General features: G+C 40.8%; 1 protein-coding gene across 3 annotated transcripts in view; it reads right to left on the bottom strand.

Annotated features, from left to right (window-relative positions):
* wasf1 (WASP family member 1) overlaps positions 1-18,997 on the bottom strand; it is a 59,192-nt gene that overhangs the window by 29,328 nt on the left and 10,867 nt on the right. For all 3 annotated transcript variants that reach the window (XM_069696506.1, XM_069696508.1, XM_069696507.1), the window contains exons 2-3: positions 5,584-5,738; positions 3,851-3,985 (exon numbers count right to left, since the gene is read on the bottom strand). In XM_069696506.1, coding sequence (XP_069552607.1) covers positions 3,851-3,985; positions 5,584-5,716 — 268 coding nt within the window. In that variant the 5' untranslated portion in view covers positions 5,717-5,738. The remainder of the gene's footprint in view (positions 1-3,850; positions 3,986-5,583; positions 5,739-18,997) is intronic.

The raw sequence follows: 18,997 nt of genomic DNA, 5'->3' as shown, positions 1-18,997 counted from the left end.
AGCATTAAGGAGGGCAACTATCTGGCCTTTACAAGCTCATTAAGTTCTGCTGAATGGTGGCTGTTAAACCTCTGATAAGGTTGGCGTATACAGATATTTATATCAGGCCTGACTCATCTCTGGAGCTGCAATTTTGAACCGAATTTATATAAATCACAACACTAATTGCTGGTTCTCTGAGTAAAACAAAATCAAAAATCAAAAATCAAGAGGAAGAGTCCTAAAAGATCACAATTAAATCAGAAAAGGTGCACTAACAAAGAGGAACAGTGGTCATTCGTAGAAGCTCAGCAACATATTGCTGCCTCGGCATAGTCGTTTATAATGCAGGGTTTTAGTAGAATAAAGCAGATCGTATTTCTTCTCACAGCCTTGGACTGTAGATTTGTCAATCTGATGGTTGTGTAAATAACACTACAGCTCTGGCTTTCCACTACAGCTTCACTTGCTTTTGCTTTCTGTTGCTCTGCATCACGTGGTGTATCGCTGTCAGAGAGAGTAGAACCGCTTGTTTTGATGCAGCTTATGTCTAACAAAAATGAGGCAAAAAAGAAATGTGATCGCATAGAGGCATGAATAATGAAGCCGTTTTTATACGATTCATTGTGCAGCTCTTTGCATCAATTAACAATTATGAGTACATTCATTTCTTTCTATATATTGAAATTTCAAACTCAACACTTAATATTAATTTTGCATACATCCCTTTAAATAATTGCTGACAAATGTTAATATTAATTACAGTAACAATTTGGCCATGAATAAGAAATCATTTGTGCACTAATTTGGTTCCGAGAGAAAGATGCTTGATACCATCTTTCAGTTGGTCTAATTTTGATGGGGGAATAGAAGTTGGAAAAGCTTAAAGAAACTTGAGGGCTTTTGTGGACAGTATCTGTAAACTACTTATTGTGTGCTGCGCTCTCCTCCATCCTGCCCGACCACCATCCTCCTATCTTTATTCCTCCACAGTACTGATTTATGGTCCTATCCCTGTATGCACTCGTTCCCCTCTCCTTCACGCCTCCTCCCATGGCAACCACAGACCCACACAGACAATTACAAGGCAAGTCATATGCTTATGCTAAAAGCATCCACTTGTACAGCAGTGCGTGTTTGACCATATAAGGGTAAAACAAAAAAAAACCCGGGTGGGGATTGGGGAGGACGCACGGTGGCATTTATGGGAAACGAACCCTTTACTAAACCCCTCCCGCCACTGTCCATCTTTGCGTCACATTCTGTCTTCGGCAGTCACAACACCCGAGGCTACTTTGCCGTTTTATCACTTGATTTCACAAATATTTAATGAATAACAGGAGAGACAGGGAAGTGTGGGTTTTTCCATTTACAAGGCAACTTCATTTGGATATAAATGAATGTGGAGGAGTTGAAGTGAGTGGGAAATCTCTGCAACCTGCAGAGGAGGCCAGTTCAACCTGGCCCAGAAAACTCTGCGGTACGATCCTTTTACACTCCACTGCTTTTGCTGCAGTGCCCTGTGTTATGCACCCATCCCTCTATCCTTCCATCTTTCTTACTCTCCATCCCTCCAACTCTCCCCCACCACCACCACCACACACTTAAACTGCCACTGAGCTGATTCTTATCCGCCGTCTCTCAAGCCAGTACTTTGGGCTAACGGCGGATAGTCAGGTTCGTTTATGACGGCCATGGATCCGATGCACAGATGTTGCCGCGCACGCATGCATAAATACAGAATCACCTCAGCACAATCTGTGTCCAAAAGTGTAATTTCATATGAATATGCACAAGTAAGCTTTTGACAAAGCCACGCAAAGATTGGCTTTGTTGCCACTTACATATTTCCAGAACTACATCCATAGATGTGTATCTAAAAATATAAATATGAATTAATTCGTTACCGTCTGCAGGCCAAGACTTGTTAACATTAGAAAAATGTGCGTTAGTGCACGCGTGTTTGCCCTTCAACCTCTGCAGGATATTATGAACTCACTTAAGAGCTGAGACCTGCACACCAGACTTCTACAATTAGATCACTCACTATCATTCAATTAGCACAGCAACTCTACATGGACAGGGTGAGGGTAAAGGGTTGGAGGGATGATGGGAAAGTGGTGGAGAGGAGAGAAGGAATGAAATGGCAAGAAGATGCTGGAGGAGGAAGAGGAGAAGTGATAAGTCATGAAGGGGGCAAAGCAATTCAATGGATGTGGAGGAGATTGTTGTTACATAGGTAGGTGAAAAAAAAAAAGTGTCAACTGGGATGAACTATCTGAGTAATGTGGGCTTGCACCGAGTTGTTCCTTGACAAACATTCTGCTAAAACTAAGCAAGCATTCATTGCCTTTTAAAAGAGGCACCAAAGCCTCTGCTTGCATTCACAGAAACGCCATAAGCAGCGAGTACAGCCGAGTGAGCATTTTACTGTCTCTGTCAGTGACGAGGAGGCAGTTAGAGTAGCATTGTGCAAAGCCGTAAACACGCTGCCGGCCCATGGGAAATCGATACTGTGCCTCGGAGCATGGTATTATACCGCTGTGATTCCCTCTCTTTTTGCTTTACACCCACTGCACTCTCCACTCGATGCGCTACCCTGTCATCCTGCCTCCCCTCTCTCGCAGGATAACCTGGTTTACCTGACAGTCACACAGATTATCGCATTTCTGTTTCATGATTCCTCACACCAGTTACAGCCTGACCACGGATTAAATTTCTCCTCACAAAGAAAATGCCTTTATTGGGGAAACAAGCATCAAGCCAAAGTAAAAAAAAAAGTCTGGCAAGTGTTTGGAAGAGGTTTTGCCTATTGACGGTAAAAAAAAAAATTTTTTTAAATGACACTTATCTTCTAGATACCTGTTCTTTAAAGCCATATGTGCAATGTTGTACAAGATGCCATCAAAAAGTTCAGAGAGTGTGCCTACAACAACAGATATAAATCTGGCCATCATCCCCTTCAAAGTAGCCACTTTGAGTAGAGATACACCCGTTACTCCCTGGAAGTCCCATTCTGTAAGTGCAGCAAGCTCCATCTGCGATTCGTGCTGGATCTCCTCCGCAGTGTCTAAAGTGACCCCAGCAGATTGAACTTCATCTCAGGGAACAGAGAGAAGTCACAGGGAGACAAATTCTGCGAGGCGGAGCAGCAAAGAACAAAACTTGTGCTGTTGCGGGCAAAAAACAACAACTCAGCAGCTGCATTCAGCAGGCAAATTGTAATCAAACCACAGTTCAGATGGTTTTCCATCAGGGTTGACATTCTAATCCCGAGGGATGAATTCACGCTGCACAACAAACCAAATGACAAAGAAAACCCACCTGCTTGTGCTTCTAACCTGATGGACCTTCTTTGGTCTTGGGACAGTATCGTTTTGCTCCTCTTGAAACGTGAAAGCCACTCAAAACACTCCAGCTGGCTCATTGATTCATTGCCGCAGACTTTCTAAAGCATTGCATTGGTCTCCTTTATGGATTTTCCAAGTTTAAAACAATATTTGTGTGCTCTCTGTTCAAGTTTCAGGTTGTGAAATCACATCAGTGGTCACAAAAATGCATTTAACTCAGGAGCTGATGTTAATCAATCGACGTAACTTGGGAATACTTACTCCTAAAAATGATTGCTTCCCCCCTGCTATATGTGCATTACTGTAGCGCTACGTTTGAGTGCAACAGGAACCGTCTCTGAACTTTTGATCACACCTCGTATGAACAGAGACGTGAATGAAACTGAGGGAAACATCAAACAGAAATAGTGAGCAGAGTGCGTGTGTGTGTGTGTGTGTGTGTGTGTGTGTGTGTGTGTGTGTGTGTGTGTGTGTGTGTGTGTGTGTGTGTGTGTGTGTGTGTGTAGAGCTACAACACTCACATTCTTCCTCTTTGGGGTCCAGCTGTGTGACGCTGATGGAGAGGCGGTCCACGCGCTCCTGCAGGGAGTTGACCCGGAAAGAGAAAGTGTGGGCCTCATTGAACAACTCTCCAAACAGGTCCTCTGCATATTTACCTGCACAGACACATCATTTAAAAAATTAAAAAAAAAAATCTTGTTATGCTTAAGAAGGAAAAAAACGAATAAAAAAAAACCCCAACAATGTGTTGAAATGATATTCTGTATTTAGTTCAAAGTCATTAACGGTTGCATTTAGATGCAGCGATAATGAAGCGTTGCTTCCGGTCAAAAATAGAAATGTAATGTAATTCAGTTGTTGAAAGCAACAGGTCTTTTTCATAGAGCTACATTAAAGTGAAAATGTTCTAAGTTATGTCTCACATCAACTGACTCTGGGGACTCAGATTGTCATCAACACTTACTGTAGAGCTTGTTGGTAAACTGAACTCTTTTGTCAAACGCAATCACGGGCAACTAGAGGAACTTTTCATCTTTTGTGTTGGCCAAAATTACTATAATATTTAGAGTGAGAGAAACGGTGTCAGTCCCTTGGAAATCTACTGCTGTTCGCTGACTGCTCTGATAGAAATGTGAGTGTACTAAATGTTTTACTGACAATAAAGAGGTAAAAGAACAAAAAAATAAATATACAGATTAAACTGAAAAAGGAGAAACTAATGCTATTACTTTTGGCTGAAGTTTTCTGTAATGGTAATGTTTTGTCATATGTCAGCTCCGACCTTTTGTGCTGTTAAATGTAGGTCATGATTTTGTATTATCGCCCACCGTTTCCTTCATGTACTGAATAAGGCTTTTTAGGTACTATAAACTGAAGTGGATTCATGCCATCACCCATGAGTCATAACCACGTGGTGCAATATGAAAAGCACAGCACAATGCTTTACATCAGAATTACGCCAACTAAAATCTATTTCAAATTAAATGACTAACACTGCAGGATACTTGGAAATTTGCTTTCTAAATAGTCAAGAATTAAAACACTGTATATCTGACATAAATTATTTCCATTGGAGTAAGATTTTGGAAGTAAGTAAAATAAACAGAACAATTTCCCTAACAACTTTACTGTCCATATGCAAAAGCATGCAACCATGAAAACCTTACAGGGAGCACGTGTGTGTGTGTGTGTGTGTGTGTGTGTGTGTGTGTGTGTGTGTGTGTGTGTGTGTGTGTGTGTGTGTGTGTGTGTGTGTGTGTGTGTGTGTGTGTGTGTGTGTGTGTGTGTGTGTGTGTGTGTTGATACGACCCCTCCTTTTCTGTTTGCTGTGGCTCAAGTGGCCTCTTCCTGCTTGAGCTTGCAGTCAGGGAGGGTTGTTAAGGTGATGTGGTGTCACCCGTTTCGGCCTCTACCAGACCCACAAATACCAGCCTCGTTTCATTGCGTCTCTCTCCTCGGCTTCACATCTCCTGGTTTGATTGGGTTTACTTTATCTTTCACCTTCAACACTTGCATACACGTTTCTCAGCCATCCACGCATTACATTCTTCACTGATGCGGTTCATCTTCACCCCTCATTAACTTTGTTGATTTTAAATATAACTCTCCATTGGCATTTCAACCCGTCTCGCCTACCCTCCTCTTTGTCACAAGCGTTGAGCCGTTTTGTGACAGTGTACAGTATGTGCGCCATGTTTATTTTGATTATGAAACTGCGTGTGTATCTGCACGTGTGTGTCCTTGTGTTACTGACTGAGGCTGCTGAGCTGGCGGATGACGTTGGCCAAGGAGATGTTAGTCACACACTCCAACTCGTTCTTGATGTTCCTTGGCAGCACCGTGTGGCACAGGTGCCGGGGCTCAATGGTGCGCTTCACCAGCGGCATCCTTCTGCTGCGACACCGTTACCTACAGGAGTCAGACAGAGCAGGGAGACAGGACAGAAGTAGAGGGAAGAGAGGATAAATACTTCATTAGTACACCAATTTCGCTGCTTACTACAACATGAAACCTGATAGACGGAGAAAACACTAGTTTCACAAACGCAAGACCAGAATATTCATAACTAAGGAGGAAGGCTGGGAGGACAGAGAATGACAAACATGACATGGGTTGTAGGGTAAAACAGACAAAGAGGGGATTGAGTGTAAACAGCACAGTTATGAAGGATCCTTAAGAAATCGAGAATGCAACAATGGGAGGGAAAGTCGTGTTTTGACTTTGCCAACAGCCATGTTGCCTCATCTGTTTCAATGACTTGGCGCTGTCTTGTCCTTTTTATCATGCATAGCCGGCCTAACATACCTCAGCACTTTGTCTGCCTACTCAGCCATGCTAATGGCATTAGGCTCAATCCGGCTCCTTTTACGCCAACACAAAAAAACAAGGTCCGCTAGACAATACCGTAAAAGCCACAGCAATGACACAAAACCACAGTAGGTTTACGGAAATCATTATTGGTTTACTTAATGGATCTACTTTTCCTTAAATGTACCTTTTTACCTCAAAAAGCCATCAGCCATAAAGGCTCCATTTACGCCAGCAGCAAGCTCTGTATCGCAGGTCTAATGTTCATGACGTTTGTCGGGGCGGCTGTGGTTCAGATGGTAAAGTGAGCACCTTGCATGGCAGCTCTGCTGCCAGTGGTGCGTGAATGTGTGTGTGAGTGGGTGAATGGGAAGCAAACTGTAAATGGCTTTGAGACCACCAAGGGGATAGAGTGTTATATAAGTACCGACCATTTATCATATTCACTATCCTAGTTTGACATACCAATTAGCACCTATTACAAAGTACAGATGAAGTGAAGGGAATTAGTCAGTCATTAGTTTTGTTCGAAGATCATTAAAGTAATTACAATTCATCCTCAACTAGATGCTTACCAAATTTCATGGCAATCCATCTCAGTTGTTGATCAGGTATATTTTATTCACAACCACAAATGTTGCTGTCATGATGACACAGAAGGTCTTGGTCCACCAGTTGTGGATCTCCTAAATCCTGACATCAAGGAACCATGAATGTCTGTTCAAAACAATGTCCCAATCCCTTCAGTAGCTGTTGGGATATTCCCCTCTGAACTTAAGTGGTGGACCAGCAAACAGACCTACAGCCCGGTATTACCATCCACTGGCAAAAGATATCATATAAATTGCCTGAAATGGATAAAGCATTAAAAGCAATTTGGTGTTAAAGAAATGCAGATCTAATGAAAAGAAAAGTGATAATCGAGGGCAGAGAACTCAGAAGCGGAGGAGGGTAAAACATGTACTAGCAGGTGACAACACCACTTAATCATGCTAACATGATATCTCTGCTGTTGCCGTGTCTAATTAGAGGAAGCATGTGCAATGATGTGGTGATCAGGTGCTCGGATGGACTGACTGACTTGCCTTGACAGTGATAAGGCCTCGTTAAAGCACTGATTAAAGTTTAATTGACATCTGGTGGTTTTAATATCCCGCTGTTTTCTTAGCGGCGTTTCCATCACTGAAAAAAAAAAAAAAAAAACGAACATGATTATTGACCGTATCCATAAAAATGTAGGGCGAGAAAGGCTATTCTAGGAGGTTGCCCAGCTGTGGATGGTTAGAGGGAGTAGAGAGCGAATCCAGTAAAAGACTGTGCTGAGGTGATTCATCTTGTAAGCATCTTAAATTGGGGCATCAGTGACCATAAAAGGACAGAATGGGAACATACACCTCTAAGATGTTTTCAAAGTGGTTTGAATGAGGTGTGCTGGCCATGTTACTGCGACACAAACCCAAACACAGCCCCAAATCTCTGCCCACTTCTAAAGTAACAAGACATCTTCTCGACTCTTGACATTGTTTTTTATTGTTACTTTCTATTTCTTCCCATCACTAGCCTGCGTGCACACACTTACTATCTCCTCTTGATTGGAAGCACCTCTTTACCCAACGGACACTTTTCACAGCTTCTGGTAGTCTTAGTAATGGAGGGTTAGTCTCTGAACTACCACTTGCCAGTGAAGGTGCAAATTAAACTATTACTATACTGACCCTAAACAAACAAGCACAGCACAAAATAAAAAAATGAAAAAAAATGAGTGGTGCACAGTTTGTGGCACATTTTTTAATCACCTAGCAGTGGTGGTTCTGCCAGAGAGGGTAGGTGGCGTTAACACAGCAGACTTGCTTTTCTACTGCCAAAAGAGAAAAGGCTGCACTATTTGGATCTTTGGGAAGTGGTGTCTAAAAACACAACTGCAATTACAACTTATGGCCGTAGGTGCTGCTGCTGCAAAAAAAGCAAGCTCTTCGTGATTGGAATTTAATGTAACGTACGTTTTGAAGGGCGTCCTAAAAATACGCAAAATCTAAAAATATCAAATTACTAAGTCATATTAACAATTGTTGGCACTGAAAGGGAAAGCTGGATATTTTGAGAATTACACGTATTCTCTTTTTTGTTGAGAATTGCAAAGAAAGTAGAGAAGGTTGTTGCAATGGAGACGTTACACATCTTGTCTGGTTGCTTCGGTGTGAACTGGCATGTTTCAGACTGGCGAAATCAGATCGATTCAGATCCCCGCGAGTGGAATTATTACCTTTGGGCTGATCGTTTTCTGTTCTATGTGCTATGCTAAGCTAGCCAGCCGTTACTAGACTTGCGAGAAGGTGAATGAGCACGTTTTCCAAAATGTCAAACTTTTTCATAATGTGTAAAGCATCAACAATAATAATATTAGCCATTTTAATATTAATCTAGTTTTCTTGGAGTGCATCTCCTCATCACAACACTCTCAAAGCATCAACATTTCGCTCCTCTTTAAACCATCCGACTCTTTGCTACTGTTGTAATATTGACATATCAGAAATCAATAAGACGTTTTTTTTTTTTTACTTCAATGTTTACTTTATGAGAACAGTAAGTGTTTTGGTATTTTCTACTTGACATACGAGGGTGTAGAGTAATAAACAGAGGCAGATACAGGCTTTACTTCACTGCCATGTACGTAGCTGATTTAGTACATCCACACAAGCTCACACTGTTTTCATCCCCCTCCCCCTTGCGCTCATCTCTCCATCTTCAAGGCTTCTCTCCTCCCTCTTCTCACCATAAAGGAATGCGTTGTCCTCTTAACAACCTTCCTCCTACCTAGTGGGTCATGAGAGTTATTTCCGAGGATGACAGTGAATAGGTTTGTGTAAAGGGGGAGATAAAAAAAAAACCCACAAATGATGGAAAATTCAGCTTCCAGATAGCAGTGAAATAAAGATGAAACAGAGGGAGAAAGCCATTTTAGGCAGAGGTGGGAGGCAAACAGCCTACACATTTGCAAGATTAATACCTTTATTTTTATCTGACTTTAGTTTTGAATGAATGGCAGAGAAACCCAGACTTGATGATGGTGCAAAAAACAGAGCAGTAGATGAAAGAGAGTCATCGCTCAGTTCTAGCACCACAACATAAAAGCACATCGAAATCGGTGTTAGTGATGATACAGTGTGGACGAATAGCGGATGCTGGCAGTTTTCCTTGGTCTCAAGTAGATTTATGAATGATTTAAAAATGCCCTGCTCAGGAGGTTACAATCAAACATTTGCAGTCCCGAAGTTCTGTGTTTCAAAGTCATCCACAAAATTACAAAGTCACTTGTGAAATTCCTTTCCGTTATCTAGCCTAATTCTTGTTTTTTTTTTAATTAACACACATAACAGTAGTTTGGTAAGTAGACTCAAGAAGGTTGTTCAATTTTCTTGATGCGTGTTGGCACATTCATGAGTAAACTCTTAACCGTTTCTTGCCTTGCCACAGTGCACGTGTTTGGTGTGTGTGATAAATGACTGCAGCGTACATACATTTACCGCCTCAGTTTGGACATGAAATAACTCAAGACTGCTGCCCATGATGAGAGGCACTTATGTAGCACAGTATGCACACACATGCATGCTGTGCTTGTACAGTATTTTCATATCTTACTGTGACATACGACAGTGTTATTCCCATGAGAATAGTGTTATCATTTCTCACGAGATCCCATGAGAAATCACTTGCAAATCATCTTGGTTCTGAGAGAAAAAGAAAATTTAAGACATAGAAAAAGACAAACTAGAGAACATGAAACTCGTTTAAATTTCACAGAACTAACCAATTAAGTGGTTAGTTTCCCTCTTTCTCAAGAACCCAAAGAGCTCAATGAGAAGTCACAAAACAGGAGATTTGCTTCACAAAGAGTTCCACCTCGAGATAGTTAGAGGATTGTCATCGTACGCCGTTAATGTCAAGGCTTTATCATGAAAAGATGAATAAATTCAGCCCATTCAACTGCTCCCACAATGGTTGCCTGACTATATCAGGAAAAAGAATATTAACAGAAGTGGATAGATTCAACTTTCATTCAAGCAAAAGGTCCAATGAAATATTCAACTTGACAGACAAAGAAAAGAATTGTAAGAATTAATCTAGCAGCGTAGGTGATTTCTAATGGGCAGGTGTAGTGTAATGAGGCAGTCAATAACAAAAGACATTATGTTCCTGATGTGTCTGAACTTTCACCATTATTTCCCCCAATAGAAATATTTACATCTCGTGAAGTGAAGTTTTTGCAGTGACGCCTTGAAAAATCGTAACGTATTCAGCTGATATCTTCGATTTGTTTGTTTCGTTTTTGTAGGAAATTGGCAAATATATTTAAATAACTTTCACAAAAGGAATCTCTTACTCTTTGATCGATTTAAAAAAATTATAATAATAATAATTAGATGTGAATGACAAAAATGACAGAACTAACACTGAGAAAGTTTCAGTTTTAGTCAATAGTTAACATATCTGATTTCCCTTCCTTCTATGTCGTTAATTTTTCATCCAGTCTACGGTCTACCCAGCCTCTCTCCCATCTGCACACCCCTACCACTACTTTTATGTCCATTCATCTTCCTGCTGTCACCTATCACCATGGCAACGGTTGCAGTGGGGTGTCATTGGTCATTTTATAATATCTGAAAAGAGATGGGTGGTTATGAGGAAAAGGTGAAAAAAAAAGAAAAGGAACAGCTGAAGGGACGAATAAATAGGCCACGATCACAGTGAGGCATCAAAACGGCGATAGCACTTGATGAATGAACCCAATATGAGACAAAGAATAAGAAAAGATCAGGGATTGCTCATCCATTGTGTACAAGCACAAAGCAGGCGGACGGAGGCACGTGCCAGCGGAGGCCCCCTGCTCTCCACTGGTGCGGCTCATTGCACCCGGGACAATACGTCCAACTAGAGTCTCTAATGAATTCTAATGGGATATTTATTCACTCGCGCTGCCACACAATATATCTGCAGACCCTTCAATACGGAGCAGGTCGAGGCCTTTTACTTGGAGGGCTCGGACGAGACACTAGACTCTTGATACACCATCAGCTAAGATTGGAGACGCACAAAAAGCAACTGGAATTTCCTGTAGATTTTGTTTTGTTTGCTTTGGAATATAAGGGATTAAATCCACAGGAACAAAAAGGGAAAAAAAAAAAAGCAAACAGACGGCTCGGATAAAAAATTAATTGTAAGTGCGTGTCCAAAAAACACAACAAATATCCGCTGGTGATAAAATTAGTTTAACCCCAGTTTGGCATCAGTCAGCCTGTGAATCTGTGAAATCAGAGACGAGAGGATTATATAAATAATGTGAAATAAAGGAAGTAACACCAAACCAGCGAGGAAGCTAGTTGAAATCAAACTTGAAGTTGAAATAAGAGATATGTCATCATTAAGTGATGTAAAATTCATGGCCTGAACACTGATTTTCTCACCATGAAAGAGAATCCAACACAAGGTCCAGTGTCCGTTTCATTCTACACAGCAGCTGCAGGGTTTCCGTCTGGTTCACCAAAGTAAATGTAACTTTTTTTTTTTAATTCTACACAGCATTTGGTTTTAATACTTGTTCTACAATCAAACCACGCAAATTATGAAAATCTAATATAAAACAGGGACTGATGTTACATTACATTATGATATAATTTTGTTTTTCAGTGTTTCCCAGCAATAAATAAGTAACAATAAGAGACAGAAAATGGTGGATATGTTCACTAAACTAAAATGATTTTATCATGTGTTCCTTTCAGCCTTCCTGAAGTCGACACTTGCCCACTATGAGATGATGAGCTTCCCTTCCTTTTGCTTTTTGCTGAATAAAACCCACAAAAAAAGGATTGAACAAACTTGTACATGCACAATCTACCATCACAACGATCCAACTTGTACATGTCCTGACAGTCTGTTATCTAATACTTCAATATTAAGCTATATGTAACATTTTTGAATGCCTTCTAAGGTATTTTAGGAGAAATTGAATTCGAAGCTTTTTTTTTTTACTTTTCAAGGCCTTTCAGGAGTGTTGTCATGAATACAGCATCCATAAATGCAACTGCAGAAATATAATTTTGTCTTTTAGTTATTGACATCCTGTAACCTTTAATCGGCAACAATTCAACCCCTGCAAAAGGCCCACATGTGCATCAAGCACATCAAGCTGCTTCACAGCGCCGTGAATTATTAAGCAACAGTCAATCCGCACAAGTTATTCTAGGATTTAAAATAAAACCTTGCAGCTAAATTCACAATAATTTCTTCTGATCCTAAAAGCCACCCTCAACTCACAGCTTAAAAGTTGGTTGCATTCATGCTGTCAAATTAGCCTGAACATTTTGTCCTCCGTCCAGAGACTTCCACTACAACTGTGGACTTCTTTCTGAACTATGAACAGCTGCAAACATAAAAACACAGACATCTAATCAGGGAAGCTGGCAGAGTTGCAGCAGCCAATGGCAGAGGGAGAGGAGATCAAACTGGCAAAGCTTACAAGCAGCTGGTTTAAATCAGTGATGCAGATTTGCAGTGCAGGACAGCGAACACAGCTCGTTTTCCAAAAGAAACAAAAGAAAGGGAGAGAGAAAAAAAATGAACATTGTCAAACTCAAAATCTATCAAGGGGGCTGCCGTTTCCTCGAGCTGGTTAAGACTCGTTCTTTGCAACTGCAGAGGTTCAACAGGGAAAATACTACTGTGAGTCTGGCACATCTTTTGTGTTATTGTAATGAGGCAGCTATATAGTTTTTATATAATGCTGTTTGTTTTTTCCCTTCTTTATAACTAACACACAAGACTTAAGTTCTATGTTTATTGCATGTTTATTTATTCCATCAGCTCAAATGGACGGATACCTTTGAGTGTCTAAATATATTATAAACCTGAATTTGCTGACTCCCTGCGGCCAAAACAGAATCAGCGGTCACTGCGATGTCTGGGAAGATTACAAATTTTAGAACCATTGATAAAATACTAAAACGTAGATCAAGACCATCAAGGCTTCACGAGATATAGCCAACCTCACTCAGGCGCTGCCCCTCCACCACTTGGGCTGTGCAGAGTATAGAGGGTTCAGTATGGTTCCAACAAAGGGTTTTTAATATCGTTGAACAGCCTCTAAAACTCCTGATGTCTGAGTTAAGGTGGCAACCCAACCAACATCACTTCAAGATGTTCAAAATCAAGCATCATAATAGGAATCTCTCCCTCAGCTTCTGCTACTGTTTTTTTTTTCTTTTTTAAACTGGGAAAGATTGTCCAAACGTGTAGTTCCGTTATGTCATCGTAGTTATCTACCTTTGATTATGTACGTAAACAGAGGAAGGTCACTTGACTGAGGTGTTTAGAGGCAGCAGAAGTTGTTGTAAGGAGGTAGGAGTTTCGTTGTGCTGCGTGTCGAAAGCCTAAGTTACGGACTTTTACTCAGGAGGAGAGGATTCGAGTCCGGGAGGTGACAAAGTGTTGTTTTTTTTCCCACTTGACAGTGATACGCTTTCGTCGAGTGGACGGGTGCGTGTATTTCATAGTTTTCTGCAAAACCGGGTTGCAATCTTCAGGGACTAGTCAGAGGAACTAGAAACACTTTGGGCCTTCAGACCTAGTCATTCGAATTAGTTAATACACACACACACACACATTTCTGAACCCATTATCACAGCTGATCACGTTGGCAGAACATATCACTGCATGTGTGTGTCTTCCCGGCAATTAAAATTCTATACCAGCAGACACCCCTGAAGGGGTGAGATGACACCTTGCAGGCCCTCACCATATCGCACACCTCTTGTTGTTGGGCTAAAAATACACCTGCAGCACAAATGCTGACAGGTTGTTCTCAGACAGCTATGCTAACTAGGTTTGCTGGTAGAGGAAAACTTTAGAGAGTGCTTGTGTGACGAGGGATATGGATACACAATAAGCTTATTTTCTTGCCTCCACAAGTCTGAATTTTTCTCTTCACTATTTCTCATGATATCCTTTTTGACATGCTGTCTATGACTTAAACAAAGGCTGTTCTGTGTAGCGTTGCAAACAATTTTTTCAAGCTGGAGACTTTCTGTTTTTGTGCGTTTTCCCTCACTTGGGGTCTGTAGTTCGGCAGACAATCAGGCAGGGATGTTCGGCAAGACGGTCATTTAAGATTATGCCCTGCATTTCCTTTTAATCAAAGTGAGCATCCTGGATCGTTGGCACTCAGATGCTACACCGGTGCTCAGATGGCAAGGATCCACAGGCTGGCTGGCTGGCTGGCTGGCTGGCTGGCTGGCTGGCTTTCTGGGTCGCTATAATGTTGCCGGTCAGCTGTAAACAAATTTCACGAGTTGCTTCAGGCAACGAAAACAACAAACGCCAACTGCAACACTGACTACAGATTTTTTTTTAAATCACAATTCCTGGCAGTTATCAGTCTGACATTTTCTTTATTTTATTCAAATTTCCAACATAGCAAAACCTGTGCACATAAATATACTATAGATATTGCCATAACAAGTAGCAATATTCATGGTTGATATTAAACTACTATAAAATGGTTTGTGAAGCAGTACAACAAACCCTTAATGCCTTTTTTTTTTTTTTCTACCTCTTTGGAGAATACAGCAAAGAACCTAAAAACTTTCCATTGGTCAAATATTTTCTGTGTCTGAGAGTATGAAGAGAAGTCACTGTGACTCAACAGTGTCTGTCTGTCTGCTTTCTTTACATTCAGAGCATGATCAATGGTGAACCTTACCCCGAGTGAGTTGGCCAGACACAGGCCGCATTGTATTTTGTTACAAAGAGATCAGATCACTTTCGACGTTCATTTAGCAAACATGCTTCATCCCACTGTAGACGCGCACAAAATTAATATTCATGTGCATCTGTGTGTCAACATCAATGAGTAACATGTCTGATGAACAAACAGAGTCAAAGAAGTTTATCTGCTGAGTGCACAGAAACCCAGTGGTATGAATAATGAAAGTGCGCTGCTCAATAATAAATGTCTGCGTGGTTGCACTGTGCAGCTGTGCCTTGTTTGGCCTGTGAGAGAAATCACATTATACCAACTCCCTCGCTGTTCATACAGACGTGAAGGACATGCACACAAATCTCCCACTGCAACAACCCGTCGTCGGCTCCAACGATACAACACACAATCATGAAAAAAAAAAAAAGCGCACATGCATACTTACAACCCAAAGACACAGGAGAGACATTCGATCTGGCCAACAAGCCAGACAGGAGGGCAAAAGAAATAAAGCAAAGCAACGCTATGTAACTTCTTCAAAGTTTTAGACATGAGAACAATTGAAGGAATTCATACAAATGAAAACTGTTTTTTTTTGTTTTTTTACTTTACAGTTGACCAGCTACTTGGTAAAACTGGATCAAGCCACCTTCATCACTTGGAGAGACTCCACAAAGTTCCAGTGGTCAAGGTCATGTCTGCGGGCCAAGAACACAACACCATGTCTGGTAAGTAGTAACAGTACATTATGTAGTTTTGATGTGCTTTGAATGTTTCATTCTGAAAAGTAACAGGACTTTTTTAAGACTGTAACCTTTGTAGCTTCCAAATAATAAAGTTCCTTCACTTTGTTAGCGTTCACAAACACATTAGCTTATTAAAATTGCAACCACGGGGAGCAATGACGGACAAATACAATTACCATGCAACACCGGCACTTCAACACAGCAACCAATGCAGTGTAGAAACCGGTGTCAGACGTTTCATTACTGGTTGAGTAAAGCAGATGCAGTGTCTGGCTCACAAACCCAACTTCTTCCATTGTATCATTGTTGGAATGTTTATTCTGGTCTTCTCCATTGTTTGTCAAGTGCTTTTTTGGCCTGTAAACTCACTCTTCTCTTTTTATTATGTGACTGTAATCACTCCTTAAGATCTTGTGTCTTTGCTTTTGCATTGGGACCTTTTTCCAATCCTTTTTTCTTGGGAAACAAAGTTTGGTATCTCTCAGTTGGTACATTTGAAAAAACAAAAATAAAAAAAAATGTAGCAGTTGCTTGTGCAAGATTCAACATGACCAATGACCCACTGCCCTTGGGCAAGTAAAAGTTTACGCATGGCAAGTTTGTTGGCCAGTCACTGACCCATTTGAGCCAGTAGCGGCCTATCAGGGTCTACGGCGTCCACACATTTAAGATGTAAAATACATAAAATACATTGTGATTTGTGAAATACAAGTGGGGACGACAAAGTCTGACCTACTGGCCAATCGGGCAAGTGGGGAATAATAATACGTTGAACCCTGTTGTGGGTTTGGTACGTTTTTTTTTTTTTTTTTATTGCTTTGAAATTTAAGTTGTTTTTTTATGATTTTTGTATAAATATTATTAGAATAATATTGCATAACAGTAATAATATTGTTTTCACCTCTGGCAAAATCCATCACAGTACAAAAACACTGTTGACTGTGTTTCTTGGTTGCTTGTATATTATATATATAGATATATACTGTACCGTATGTATATATATATATATATATATGTTGACTGTGTTTATTGGTTTGTTGTATATAATATATATAGATATTTAATGTACTGTATATATACTGTATGTACTGTGCATTTTATATTTTATATTTATAATTTTTATTTTATTGCTTTTCTATTATATTATTCTATTCTATTATTATTTTATTCTATTGTTTCTATCATTGCTCCTGTATGTATGCTGCTGTGGCGAAAAAATTTCCCCTCGGGGATTAATAAAGTATATACCTACCTACCTACCTACATTAAAAGTTATACTGTACAGTTTCAATTTGGATACAGTGGACGTGCATGCCAATTGAATGTTTAAATCATTCCATTCATCCGATCCCCACATTTGGTAAGTCAATAAAAATGGTCAGGCTGTTTTCCCTGAAGAATACACAACTGTGCTTTCTCTAAGAAGATGGATGCAGTCTCCATTTATTTTTGCATGAAAAGGAGACAGAGGTCCAACTCTCAAGAAAACCCTCAGCTTCTGTTGCGTGTTAAAAAAAAGTTTCCAAGCCCCTATGCAGAGATGGGGGATGAACAGAGCAACCGAGAGACCGTAAAGAGAGAGGGGCGAAGATAAATATGATGTGGGATGAGAAAGAAAAAGAAAGCTTGGGGCACAGAAAAAAACCACAAAAAAAACCCAGCGTGGGTGGCATCAGGGGAGCGAGAGAGAGAGAGAGAGAGAGAGAGAGAGCGAGAGAGAGAGAGAGAGATATCATCTTCTCTCATTGAGATCAATGCCAGAGTCCACACCAGGAGCTCTGTGTTTCAGGGCAGAGAGCAAATAAGAAAGGCTTTCTGGGGAGCAGGAGCAGATATTTAATTGATACTGCAATTTTTTTTTCAAAATATTGCAGTACAGCAGGTATTGGGATCCAATGCTACACACTGTAGTGTGATGTACTTTTCACATTCATCTGACTGCAGTAACTTTTCCTGAGGACAACATGTCAAAAGGAGTTATTCTCTGAGCGTAAAGTGACATGAATCACAAGATATGTCACCCTGCTTTTCTACATCTGCCTTGTAAGCACTCACCTTTTCATGCTGATCACTACGTCAGCCATCTATATATCCATCTATCCACCCGGTGAAAAGGCGCAAATTCAGCACACTGTGGAGGAACTGTTCCTCTGTCAACTCCCCTTGATCTACATCTAAAAATACGTCAAAGAAAGCGAATGAAAAGAAGAGTGGTTTTAAAGTCTGGCGATATAGCTTGGAGGCAAAGTGTATTTCAGTCTGTTTTGCACCACTGCCTCTTGCACAGAGGGAACTGTGTAAATAAATACAAGTGAAGAAAACCCGCTGGGTCTTTCACTTTAAAGCGATGGCCACCATATCCTTGTGTCTTTCAATAGTAACTGACAGCTAACAATTCACTTTTTTCCCTTTCCATCATGTATAATTCATTTTAAACTGCATACATTAGAACATCCTTTTTCTTTTTTTTTTATTGAAGAAACTAGTTCCACTTTGTTTGCCCTTTTAAAAATGCTAAAAGTATCAAGCCAAAATCTTGGCATCTTACCACGAGAGGCCCCATGTTCCTGAAAAACACCAACAAAAGAGGTGGGTCAATTACACCCCCAAAAACAGATTGAGCAGCCCATTCACAGCCTAAGAGTGAACTCAGTAGGGCTTGGCAGCAACTGAGGGGCGGATATGTGAGGAAGAGAGACAGGAGGGAGAAGCAGGGAGGATTTGTGGGATAAATTGCACCGATCAGACGATGCCCGGGGCAGCTGTGCAAACCTCTCATAGGCTGTCTCTTGAGTTTGTGTGCAATGTCACAGACTGTATCTGTGCATGAGAGATGATTATGGGAATAAATGCCCTGCAGAACAGCACAATGACGGTTAGTAAAGGTGCCCTTGCTGCGAGGAGGCCTGAGGCGGTGCCAGTTGGTACCGAGCAGCGGGCCTGACCACTGGGATGACACCAAGTGCCTCTTTGATCACATCTCCAATCATTCAGCTACCCAAAACCTTTTTCTAAGGAAGTACGTCCCGAGCTGTATTCTAACATACAGCACCCTGTAACACCCTACACTCGGGTCTGATTTGATGAGTTGTTTCGGCAACAAGGTGTAAAATCAAATGATATAAAGGTTTCAATATCATTTAACCCACTGGATGCAAAAAGTAAGCAGGAGAAAGAGAAAGAGAGAAACGGGGAGCGATACAGAAAAGGAGACGTGGGTTATTAAGATCAAGCAGACAGAGAGGTGACACTAAACATTTTATCTGATAAATAATGGCTGTTATTCAGTTTATTTCTCAAGTTTATCAGAGAAGAATCTGGAATTAAAGAGCAGATGAGAGTTTCTACTAAAAGTGAGCAGCAGG

The sequence above is a fragment of the Brachyistius frenatus genome, unplaced genomic scaffold (genome assembly GCF_029030835.1).
Source record: "Brachyistius frenatus isolate BFR_SWC_R1_liver_20210118 unplaced genomic scaffold, ASM2903083v1 Contig_21, whole genome shotgun sequence".
Classification (NCBI taxonomy): Eukaryota; Metazoa; Chordata; class Actinopteri; family Embiotocidae; genus Brachyistius; species Brachyistius frenatus.
Note: the sequence above shows the minus strand (reverse complement) of the source record. Positions and strands in the feature narration are given on the sequence as shown.